Below are 12,889 nucleotides of genomic sequence, written 5' to 3'. Positions count from 1 at the left end.
TAAAATGGCTATTAAAACTAACATAGATATTACTTATTTTATCAGAACAAACCTATATGTTCAGAACTAATATCTCTTTAGTTTTAATAGTCATTTAATATTAGGTCGACCGCGTCTCCGGGATTTACCCTACGTGTTGGGAGCATAAAATCCAGCAACGTTGCACTTCCGAGCTCAGGCTCAGCGGGCATCGAGGAGCCGCCGAGTTCCCACCGAGCTCGGCGGCTCCTCGCCTCCATAACCTTACCATAGAGGCTCGGCACGGCACGGACGCCTCGGCTCGGTGGCTGTATGAATCGGTTGTATCGGGGTGGGCAGGATGGATCTCCGTTAGGGCTACTTATGCGCAGTTAAAAAAATAGTTTGTAAAAAAATTAACAATAATTTGTTATTAATATTTCGGAAACTAATAAATATCCGAAGTTACAATTTTAGATTTAGGGTCCAGAACCCCTCCCCACCCCTCTCCTCAAACCTCGTGTCGATCGACCACTGGGGCCAGTCGGAAGTATATCCGCAGTAAATCCCCGTTATGAGCCCGTTTTTACCTCCCGCTGACAGCCCGACGACTATCCCCACCACTTCATGGAAGCCTGCGGACGAGAGTGAGAGAACCGGGCAACGAGCGAGAGGAAACGAAAGAGTCAGACACGAAGTTGCCGTCGGGTACGGAAGAGAGAATCATGTCCGTAACCCACCGTGAGCCCATCGCCAGCCCCGTTCGTCGCGCTCACAACGGGGATCTACTGTACTGCGAGATGGGAAGAAGACTGACTACCTACAAGCTGAAATGTTACAGGGGCAAGCGAATCGCCCGCTCGCTCCACCCAATTCCTTGCAACAAAGTCCGCCGCGTAACGCAGAACGCGAACGAAAATAGTCCGGGAGCCAACGACACATTTTTTTGGCCAATTCGTTTAAAGTTAGTTTATCCTTGTTCTTCTATATCTGTGCTACATATGCACAAAACGACATCCTGCCAGCGCACCAGCGGAACAACGCTTAACAGCAGAGTGTCAATTATGTAAGAAAATATGTGTAAAATCCTTAGATGTTTAAATTTGAAATTTTTTTTACTAATAATAGACACCATGAAACACCGAAAAATGATCTGCGGCCACCTTAGTTGCGGAACGGCATGCTACTGCTACTCCTATTAAAATGTTAAAAAAATGAAATCCATTGACTAAAATGTTTAAAGCTGAAATTTTTTTTGGTGATAGTTTGTATCACAAAATGGAAGAAAAACGTTTGCTGGCATTCCTATCGTGGAACAAAAGGCTTGGCAGGAGCCACCAAATGTACGGCGCGACGCACCGCGCAGAGTTACGTTCACAAGGCGCGTGCAATTCAACATTAATTTTCTCCGCCGCGGTCATATACTTAAAGCTGAATTTGTTTGTACTAATTGTTTGCATTAAGATGTGTAAGAAAAACGTTTGCTACCATTCCTATCATCGAACAAAAGACTTACCCAAAAGTGTACGCTCCAAAACTGTGAAAAAAACTGTCCGTCTATAGTCGGCTAATATCTCGGAAACTAGGACTGTCCGCCGATTACATGTAAGGAAAAAGTTGTTTAGAATGTTAACTTCTACAACATATTCAAACCTCATCGATATAGGTGAAAAGTTAGCTTCTTGAAAAGTTTACCCAGTATAGGTAATGCTTACTGTTTACAATTTTTGGCGTGAGCCATCTGTTTTTGAAATCATATATCACTGTTTCATCAACACCGTAGCCACCAGGATTCTCGATGATACATTGATGACTGATGATTATGTGCCTATCAATATAATATACGGACAAAATATCGATATATGTTTCGAAAAACTTAGTGTACCCTCAAAAATTTCTAACTGTAAACATAGTATTATTAATTATGCTGCAACAAGTACACGTGATTTAAAATAAAATTAAAATAAACTTTTATTCCGAATCAATTTCTTCTCCTTTATTTTTTACGCTCCTGTACTACAAAATAAGAATGTAACAAATATTATGTACATGTATATCAAAAAAAAAAAAATTGATCAAATAGTGCTAATCCACACGTTCTAGTTACATCATAACAAAAATCGTGCACCAGTTACGAATTAAATAAGAAGGGTGTATTATAAGGAATTGTGAGGAACCAAATTGGACATTTCAACATTTGATTTCGCAATTTGGTGTATGGAACGTAACGATTTTCCTTTATTTTCGAATAAAGGGGACACATCTAGATTCCATTGAATTATTTAATCTAAAGGAACCTAGTAACGATAACCTTTGAGATCATAACTGTCAGGGGGTAAAGCGTTTGCTAGACTAAGGAGTTCTGAGCGATGAAGGCCATTGGCTGGTTGAAATGTAGCAGGCCCGCGAAGGCCACCAGCTTTCTGAAGGGCACCGGATGCAAGAAGAGCGCCAGCTTCGTCAAGCTCCTCCACTGCACCATAGCCACCTTGCGCACCAAGGGCACCAGCTGAGAGAAGAACACTGGATTCGCCAAGTCCACCGTGTACGCCAAGCCCACCTCCCTTCTGAAGGACCCCAGACGAGAAAAGGGTGTTGGGTTCGAGGAGGGCGCCAGGTCCAGCAAGTCCGCCAGGTCCAGCAAGTCCGCCATGTCCAGCAAGTCCGCCAGGGCCAGCAAGTCCGCCAGGGCCAGCTAGTCCGCCAGGGCCAGCAAGTCCGCCATGTCCCGCAAGTCCGCCAGGACCAGCAAGTCCGCCAGGGCCAGCAAGTCCGCCAGGTCCAGCAAGTCCGCCGTGTCCTCGGAGCACAGGGTTCTCTGGAAGCTTCACAGGCTGTTGTACAGGCTGCGGCTGGTGACTCAATAGCGCAGACGTGGCAGCGCTATCGGCGACCTGTGCAGCAGCAGCAGCAGCGTTGTTCTGCGCAGCCGCTGCCGAAGTGGCAGCTTTCTGCGCAGCAGCTTGGGTGCTTTCATAGTCGAGACGCGCAGTAGAGAGCTGCTCGTCGGTTGATTCCGCCCTTGCCTTTGCTTGACCAAGCATGGTGGTTTGAGCCGCCAATTCAGCCGCAGATTCAGCCGCAGCTTGCGCTGCGCGGTCCACTGTAGTTTGAGCCGCGTTTAAAGCAGCCTGAATTACTTGTAGCTGATGCATAGCTTGCTTAGCGGTGGTCCTTGCTGCGCTTGCAGCGCGTTCAGCTTGTTGCAGTTGCAAGTTTTCGCCGTCGACTGCTACATGAGCATCCCTCGATTGTTGTTCCAATCCCTGGACAACAATTTGTTTGCCAGCAAGGGCTGCAGCCGCGGTGGCAGCCGACTGAGCCGCGGCTTGAGCCAAAGTGTTCTTAGCGACATATGCAGCCTGTCCAGCTGCAGTTTGCTGATTGCTTAATTGCGTGTGAGCTTGTTCCGCAGCGCCCTTTGCGATATTGGCTAGGGGACCACCAACGCTGAAACCAGGTTGAGGAAGCCCCCGACCATGACCAATTGGACCTGCAGGCAGGGCAGGAAGGGGTTCCGCGTAGTACGGTTCAACTCCTCCCAACGCTAGCTCACCTCGAGCATATTCGTATTCGTAACCGGCGGCTTCTTGGTCGCGTGCTTGCTTCTTGGATGGGCCACCGTGTGCCAAACAAGCGCATGCTAATAGTAGCACGAGTTTTCTCATTATTGTAATCTTTAAAATAGATCCTCCTTTGTTCAAATGGTTTGTATCTGGAAAAGAAAATTTCATATTAGTTTACAGATTAATCTTTATGGTAGATACAAAAAGCGAAGAGTGGAAATCTATAAGAAAATTATACGCTTCATTTTTCTTTTATTTTGTTGGTTCGTTATGGTGTAATCATTTAGACGAAGATAGAGTTCATACGGAGTAAGAATGAAAATTTGAAATTGTTCAACAATTCTGTATCGTATCCAAACGTACATATAATTACCAACCAAAATATTAGAAAAGGAGACAGGTATTCGATTTTGGAATATACAAGGTGAGGCATCTAAAACAAGCCACCTGAGTACAGATCGCACAATATAACTTTGCCTCCGAGCGGCCACTGAGTAGGCCGTGAGTCAACCGTACGTGCGAGGGAGTCCGACCGTTGGCGTTCTTTTAATTCGATTCGAAAAACATACGATCGCATATGCATGAGTAACACGCTGACCTGTTACTTTGTATGATACTCGTCCGTGTACGGTCGCATGTTTTTCGAAACGAATTAAAAGAATGCCGACGGTCAAGCTCTCTTGCGCGTACGGCCTAGTCCCAATCAGTGACCGCTCGGAGGCAAAGTTATATTGCGCGATCTATAGCTCGCTTACGTTTGGCGATAACAAAAAATGCGCCAGACATATATATCGATCAAATCTGTGTTCCATTATGTCGATCATGCGTCATTATCAATATCGATGAAATTTATGTTCTATTGCAACGTTCTGGCCCCACCATGGGATCGCGACTTACAAGGAGAGTACCCCAGGTGTCCACCTCCGATTGCTTTAAATTTTGGATATGTTTTAGAGGACCGAAAAATAAGATATACGTGTTTTTTTATAGCGGCCCGTTTTCATATTTAGGGGGTTAAACCACCCCTCAAAGTTATAAGATTTTCAGGTGTTCGTCTCCGATTGCTTTGGTTTTTGGATATGTTTTAGAGGACCGAAAGATAAGAAAAGGTGTTTTTTTATTTTGGTCTGTTTGCCTATTTAGGGGGTGAAACCACCCCTCAAAGTTATAAGATTTTCAGCTGTTCGTTTCCGATTGCTTTGCCAAAAACCAAAGCAATCGGAGGATGGCACCACCTATTCTCATATAACTTTGAGGGGTGGTTTCACCCCTTAAACATGCAAACCGGCCAAAATAAAAAACAACCTGTGACGTCCTGGCCCCACCACGAGATCGCGACTTAATGTCCGTCACCGGCACCAGAGGTCTACTCTTCCTAACTCTTTCTCATAAATCCTAACTTCCAATCTCATTCGTATATATACAAGTTCCAAATGAATTTCTCTTAGTCCCCGTGTGTGTCTAGGGCAGGGGCCGTCAGCTATAGCCCTACTGATGAGTCTGGCTGACTGTCCCAAGACGAAACGCTTCTCTTCTTTTCCTCCTCGATCCTTCAACGCCAATCCACCCGCCCCGCACAGTTACTCCATTGCGGCGTAACCGGCCAGCCTTAGGGTTTAACGCCTACGTCGAAGGCGACGGGGCAAGAACTCCCTTCTCGTCCAGAACGGTCCGGCAATTCTGGATGTGACAAACCGTTTGTTATTTTTCGGTCCTCTAAAACATATCCAAAAACCAAAGCAATCGGAGAGGAACACCTGAAAATGTCATAACTTTGAGGGATGGTTTCTCCCCATAAATATGAAAACGGGCCGCTATAAAAAAACACGTATATCTTATTTTTCGGTCCTCTAAAACATATCCAAAAACCAAAGCAATCGGAGAGGAACACCTGAAAATGTCATAACTTTGAGGGATGGTTTCTCCCCATAAATATAAAAACGGGCCGCTATAAAAAAACACGTATATCTTATTTTTCGGTCCTCTAAAACATATCCAAAATTCAAAGCAATCGGAGGCGGACACCTGGGATACTCTCCTTGTTTGTTTTCGTCAGCGCCACGAGAGGTTTAATCATCCTGACCCTTTCTCTCAAGTCCTAAGTTCTAGTGTCGTGTATACATGTTTATACATATTCCAAGTTTAGTCCTCTCGCCCCCCCTGCGTCTAGGGACCTGCGTCACCTTCTTTTCCTCCTCGACCCTTAAAAACGACTATCCACCCGACCCGCACAGTACTCTATTGTGCGTAACCGGCCTTAGGGATTACGCCGGAGGCGACGGGCCGAAGTCCCTTGTCGTCCACGAACCCCGGCGGTTCTGGACGTTATCCTATTATATTGCCTAAGCGTCATAATCTATATTCTGTCGTATCAATTAAAGTCATAATCGACGTTCAGAATAATTATATTAATAAGGCGATTCGTCCAAATAAAATTAAGTTAAGACGAATCCTTAATCTTGATTTTCACTCCTTTATCGCCGGGTAAACCGCTCTATCCGTGGAACTTCTTGTAATCCGCGACAACGTCTTGGGCCGGAATGTGTTACAATACCAACAACCAGAAAAGACATGAAAGTACTCGATCTGTTCCCTGAAGTAAATTATTTTCCAATGTAGTTGACCTTCCACGACCTTGAATGACCTTTAACCATAGGTCACTGTTTGCATCTTAAAACGCTCTGTTACATAGAAAGAAAGTAGAAAACATCATTCCATTTAAAAAACAAAATTGACCTTCGCTGTTGGCATCAGATTATGTCTCCTTTGAAACCAAGCAAGATGGGTCTGGTACATTTTTTGTTATCGTCAAAAGCAGGCGAGTTATTGAAGTGGCCTGTTTTAAATGCCTCATCCTGTATTTGTTTTTTTTTTAATTTCATTGCTTCATAGTTGATTTGTTTTGCTAGATATGTACATAGACGTACCAGGAATGTTATTAACATCATTTCTATTAAAAATAATGAAATAACAAGCTTTGCTACAAGTATAATCGTATAAGAACTAAAAAATTTGTTTCACCTGTTTATTTTAATAGAATTCCTACGTGAAGTTATTGTGCAACAACATTTTGCTCCTCAACTAAGCGTTAATTCGGTATGCTACAATTTGCGCACCTACGCGCTGGGTTGCGAAACTTAAACTAGTGCACTCACTCATACTACAGCTCTTTTCGGACACTCCCATCACAGATATCCCTTTCACATTTCAGCTAGTATTAGTCACAGGGGATTCAGAGGAGTTGCGTTAGTATATCTCCTTATTCTGGTAAAACAAACAAACTTTCGAGAATTTAAGCTTTAATATCTCATTCACAATCACCTTAAGTTACATAAAAGTAGTATAAAAGTGCGGATAATAAATCTATTTAACGGTGATTATTATTTTTATGCTTGTCCGCTCGCACTAAATTAAAGTTAAATTTCGTCAGAAGTAGGTTTAAAAACTGACGTAAATTGAGGACCTTGCAGTACCTAAGTGGGGTGCAGCTCCATCTTTACCAACTTCAGGTAAATTAGAAAAAAACTGTTCATAATATTATTATTGCTTTGACTTTGTATTAAAAACGGAACACTAATTGAAAAATATATATTTTCATAAAATAAGTAGTAGTTACTGAGTCGATAAGTTTCCATTCCCATTTTCAGCGAATTTTTCGAAACTGGAGCGTTGCGCAAAACAGTACTAGGTGTACAAAACAGTAATAGGCATACAATTTTTTTTTTTTAAAAATTTGAAGACTTTCTTAAATAAACGGTTGTATATTCGAAAGTATATATTTTAAAGTTCTTGTAGTTTTTTTTTGCAATACGATATCTAAATAAATAATGGAAATATAAGCGATCTCCTGACAGGGTTTTTTATTTTTGGTGACCACTGCAGCTTCGACCTGGTTCATCAGAAATAAAAAATTCGACCAAATTTAGTTAGTATATTAGATTATCTTGTCCTTAATCTTCCTTTTTTCATTTCCGTTGCGTAGGTTTTATTTTACAGGTGAAAAATGATGAAACATGAGCGCGATTCTGCGGTGAAAATCGATACTTTTGCTATGAGAAGCCGCCATTTTGCAGCAAATTAATATTTTGGGACAATGAACGATTAAGGACAAGATAATCCAATATACTAACTAAATTCCTGCGATTTTTTTATTTCACATGAACCAGGTCAGAATTAGAGTGGTCACCGCAAACTACTAAAAAAAAATCGCTGCCGGGAGGTCGCTGATATTTGTTTTATTTATTTATATTTTCCAGCGCAAAAATTAATACAAGTAGTTTAACATGTACACTTTCGAATACACAAAGGTTTATTTAAAAAAAGTCTTAAAGTTTTTGAAAAAAAAAATCCCGAAAATACTTGTTTTTTCAGACCCTGCAGGTAGACATAACCTCTTAACTCGGCAGGAGGCGCTGCTGGGTAAAATTTACCACAGAGGCGCTAGTTGCGAAAATATGAAGACTGTTTGAGTCTTATGTTACAATTTTTTAAAGAACTTTAATAAAGATTTTAAGATACTTCATAACTTTGTTTGATTCTTAAAACACTGTACTTTAACATAAAAATTACAAAGTTAAAAAAATATTCTGAAACCGTGGTTTTTTACGTTTCAATTTTGGGTATTTTTGACTCGGTAGCGACAACCTGTGTTACAATATGGGGTGCGCCTCCCGAAAATTATATGTTTAGAAATTTGTTCAACGTTTTGCCATTAACGATATGAATGAAATTACAAGCTGTTTTATCAATCAAACGACAGATTGGAAATATGACATAAAAAACGAGCTAGTTACACTGACGTGTAACAGATTAGAGAGTTGGTATCTAATGTGGCTGATTTAGACACACATGCTCAGAGCTATCGATCCCCATACACTTTTTACGAAAATCAGGATTGACGTAAAACACCTGTGACGCACGTTCTACCTTGTTGCAGCAACTGTGTCGCAATTCGCGACGGTTCAAAACCAAAAGTCCAGTTCCGTCGCGCTCTGAAAAGCAATGTGCGTATGTACGTGCATATATAATTAAAGGAGACCTTAGGCTGATGGCAGATCTAATCTGTATGCACTTACATCTGCGCGCGCGAGATGCAGTAACGCCCATTCAAGTGGGACTAGTTTTTATTCACATATATTTCAAGGCACCTTGCCAAATCCAATTGAAACGGAGGGCGTTATAATTTTTAAATAATTTTAAAAGAAATTTAACTTTTTATTATAACTCGCCATTCATTTGGCAGTTTGTATTAATTCTCTTCTTAAGGGAAACTGAGTGGACGAATGGACACCGTTGTAAAATTATTATTATATATTTTTATCACATATGAAGTATTTAAAGCAGCAAAGTGGAGAACGTTAAACCTTCGTTGACACTATGGGTGTGAGCCACCCATAAGCTGATTTTGATGTTCTGCATCTTCTATATGCGAAATGAATACCTTTTCGCCAAAGCTTACTTACAAACTATTTTTTCTCTCAAAATATTATATCCGAGCAACAACTCTGTAGATTTTTAGCTTCTAATATTGAAATTTGTAAAAGTTACAACTATTTAAAGATTTTCTTCGCTTTTTCTCGACATGTGGTAGTCTAGAATTTTTTTTACAAAAACTGTTATTAAATTTTAATAAAAAAACTATTGGAATATATTCTAGAGACCTTAAAACTGATCCATAATTTTTTTTATGACGATTGGATTCTTTAGATGATAATGGCAGTTGTTCAAAAATTGATCTGGGTGTGAGCCACCCAGGTATGTTAAAGTTGATCGAAAAAGGAGGTGTGTCAACGAAGGGTTAAGTATTCTGAAGATACATGAAACAGAGTGTATAAACAAAGAATATTTCTTTCATATTAATAGAATATACAATCTTGTAAATAATTTATTGTTTGGTTTGCAATACTCTAATGACAAAGTTATAAACACGTTAATCGAAAAATATTTAATGGGGAGAAAGATAAATATTAAATATCAGTAAGTGGATTATATAGTTTTTATGATTACAGAAATATCAATTGCGAATGGTGGAATTAAGTAAATATTATTTACTTCAAAGGAAAAGCTGTCATTATCGAGTCAAATTTTTACTGACTAAATGCTTATCCTCGTGAAATACGTAAAGTTTTAATTCCTGTAGTATAATCACTTTAATGTACTAATTACGCAAAAGTAAGTTCTTATGAAATCTGTGAAACCTACACGACCAGAAAGCGGAGGTATTACGAAAAGCCTTTTCCCAGAAACTAAAGATTTTTTATTGTTGAGGTGTGCCTATGGATTCTAGGATTTGCGTGGAATGGAAGGCGTAATAAATGCAAACACATTCTCCACCCATTTAATTCATAACGATGAGAACACATTCTACCGAGAATTCTTTAATCCTGGGGGAATGTGTCAAGGCATTGGTTTCATCAGTAAATGTTTGAAATGTAAATAATAGTAAGAATCAGACTTGTTACTTAAGGGGTCATTCTGGTTAGACGGTTTGAAAAAATCGATCTTTTTAAACATTTTTCGAAAGAACGTATCCTCAAGAATGTACTGTTAAATTTTCATTGAAAAATTCCAATTATTTTAGCTTCTACATAGGCATTTTTTAGGGAGTGCAGAGCCTGGGCCTCTATAGATGAAAGCTTTGAACGCGTTTTTCTCAAAACGTAAAATCTCAAAATCTATCGAACCGATTGCTTTATAAATTGAACTGCTTATTCTACACACCTATGCCTCTGGCCGGTACTACAACCAAGTAATTCTGTTCAGAGTAACCTACTTTTAAAATCGGAAATAGCACAGAAAACACATCCGAAATACATTGATTCTTGTATTTTGCCCGCCATTTTGTTAATTTTAAGGATAAATCATTTATTCTAGTTCGGATCATAGCGACAGTCGTACTGCTCAAGAATCTATTTGTATTTTTGGATTCAGATAAGTCCAACTGTTGAAATCACCTGCACAAGCGAGGCATGAATTTTTAAACGTGCCATCAAAATCGCCTGCAAATCCATTTTAAAAGCAACAATTTTATTACTTTTATAATTTTTATTTATTGTAGAAATGTAGATCAATCAGTAGAAAAAAGTTTCATTCCATTACTATAATTCCTGTCTTCGCAATAAATTCCTGAAAATCGCTGAATTTATCGGCGCGCTAACCAGAACGACCCCTTAAATTATTTTTTTTTAATAAAACTGTTTTTAACTGTTATTCGGTAAATAATAGATCATACTCAGTACTTGATGAAGCAAAGAATAAACAAATGCAAGACGAGCAAAATTTGTTATCAGTAACCGGAAAAAATTTCGGCATTAAAAGTTGGCGAAAATCTAATGAGAAATCGAACAAGGTCCTACATCGTGGGAAACATTTATCTATCGAATATAACACTTAAGTAACCGTGGTAGTTTTACCTAAAATATACACTTTGTATAATGCTTTTGCGCAATGCACACAGTAAGAAATATAGCCTTGAACCGGAAATTAGAAGGTGTATGTATTATTCTGAAAGCTGCACTTTCATGCTCGCCAGATAAACTCCGCTACATTAAAGGTATGTGAAAGTATATCGTATATTCCAGTCGAATTTCTGCACTTACAAGTTCCTTTCAATTACAATATGAATCACAGTACCGACACCTCCAACAATAATTACATTTTTATGATTCATCCTATTATGTTACAAATGCTTTGTTTAAGCAAAAATAACAAATAGTATATTGTACCAATGTTTACCAAATTCAAATCCAGGAGCAGTTTAAAAAAATCGAGTATTATAAAGAACAGTTGTATGTAAATTTTAACACTAATTTGTAGTTACAAACATATTGGTACGCCGTAATACGCGATAGCAAAAAAAGATGGCAGCTTTGCATGGAAAAATAAGTAGAAAATGTAGATTAAAGTGTTTTGCATACGACGCATCGTTTCTGAGACAATCAGTGTCGAATTTTTTTTCTGGACACGCATGCGCTTCGCCAAAAATTGGATAGAATCCATAGAATCCAGTGGGAAATATAATACAAATGCGAATGAAATGAATGCTTGTGAAAAAGTGAGTCGAAATTGTGAAATGAATTTTTTTGAAAATAAGTTTCTTTTTTTGAGAAAATTGATTTTGAAGATGTACATGTGACGTAGGTGCGGACTTGATTAAGAAACAATTATTCCATCTTCAAAATCGATTTTCTCAAAAGCAAAGTCAAATGAGGGAAGAATTATAGTATTCTGTCAATTTTTCGAAATCGATTTTCTCAAAAATAAAGCGTGATTAAAACAAGTTATCCCACGGTTTCGATTCATTTTTGCACAAGGATTCATTTATTTGCAGCTGCACTTTATCAGTGATTAGCAAAGTACACGCGCACTAGATGGGTTTTCAAAATCGATTTTCTCGAAAAGGAAACCACGCATGAAAAAAGTTTGTTGTATATTTTCTACATATTTCTTAATTTAGATTCACTGTTTTTCCAGTTGTAACACACTTAGTAACACATTCTATATAATTGATTTGCGAAAATCTAGTCGAAATAAAAATGCAAAAACTGCCTTATAGGGCTTCAGAAGAATAAGAGCTTATATTACTATTTCGATATCAGAATCATAATTAAGAAATAATTGAATAATTAATCTTTCTTTAAAAACGAATTTTCTCAAGTTTTATGTATTATTAGCAATTCTTCGATTGCAAGTATTTTAATATATTCGTTTAAAGTAATACTGAAAGTCAAGTTGAAATGCCATTGTAGATTGTATATATTAATAAATCAAACTGTTAATTTTGTTTTAGTATATTCGTAAATTGCACTTTAATATTGGAAATTAATTTCCGAAAAGATTTAAGTAAAAATTTCTAATTTCTACGAATTTTATGAAAATATTATTTTAAATTATGAAAATATGTTAACAATACATTGTCAAAGGACTTTGAACACTCACATGTAACAGGACCGGTCGAATGTTTGGGGAAGCGGTGTAGTCTTTGCTCAAGGAAACAACTAAGAACTGATACCTCTTACCAGATCATTGGACTTCTTATAGGTCTGTAGTCTAAGCGGATGGTAGATACGGAAGGGGTTGTGGCAATTGTGGACAAGAGTTGAACCGTTATCTTCTTTCTTAAGTTTCAACACACAAATCTAAAAACAGTTTTCCTGTCTAAATTCTACTCCTTTCCTTCTGGGAAAAATAAACAATTATAAGTTGAAACACATTTAATTTTATACCTGCATTTTAAATAAGGATGTAGGAACGTTTACGTACATAATTGGAGATTTGTATTCGGTTCAGGGAGGGGGATTTATATGGTATAAAATGTTAAATGTAAATAAACGTAATTTTGTAATACCTACTTGGGATGAAAATTT

The 12,889-nt window shown here is 38.5% G+C and overlaps 1 protein-coding gene across 2 annotated transcripts; it reads right to left on the bottom strand.

The window, feature by feature from the left end:
- Positions 1-1,927: 1,927 nt before the first annotated feature.
- Positions 1,928-12,587, bottom strand: LOC143376921 (uncharacterized). 2 transcript variants are annotated; one of them, XM_076827715.1, is made up of 3 exons: positions 12,462-12,490; positions 8,451-8,515; positions 1,928-3,673 (listed from the first exon to the last, which is right to left on the bottom strand). In XM_076827715.1, the coding sequence occupies exon 3, from the start codon at positions 3,624-3,626 to the stop codon at positions 2,256-2,258; it is 1,371 nt and encodes a 456-aa protein (XP_076683830.1). In that variant the 5' UTR covers positions 3,627-3,673; positions 8,451-8,515; positions 12,462-12,490; the 3' UTR covers positions 1,928-2,255. The 2 variants fall into 2 exon arrangements, with proteins under 2 accessions (XP_076683830.1, XP_076683829.1); XM_076827714.1 differs by lacking the exon at positions 8,451-8,515 and having other exon boundaries at positions 12,462-12,587.
- Positions 12,588-12,889: the final 302 nt, after the last annotated feature.

The sequence above is a fragment of the Andrena cerasifolii genome, chromosome 15, assembly GCF_050908995.1.
Source record: "Andrena cerasifolii isolate SP2316 chromosome 15, iyAndCera1_principal, whole genome shotgun sequence".
Lineage (NCBI taxonomy): Eukaryota > Metazoa > Arthropoda > Insecta > Hymenoptera > Andrenidae > Andrena > Andrena cerasifolii.
The sequence above is the reverse complement of the archived record's forward strand: the minus strand, read 5'-3'. Positions and strand labels throughout refer to the sequence as shown.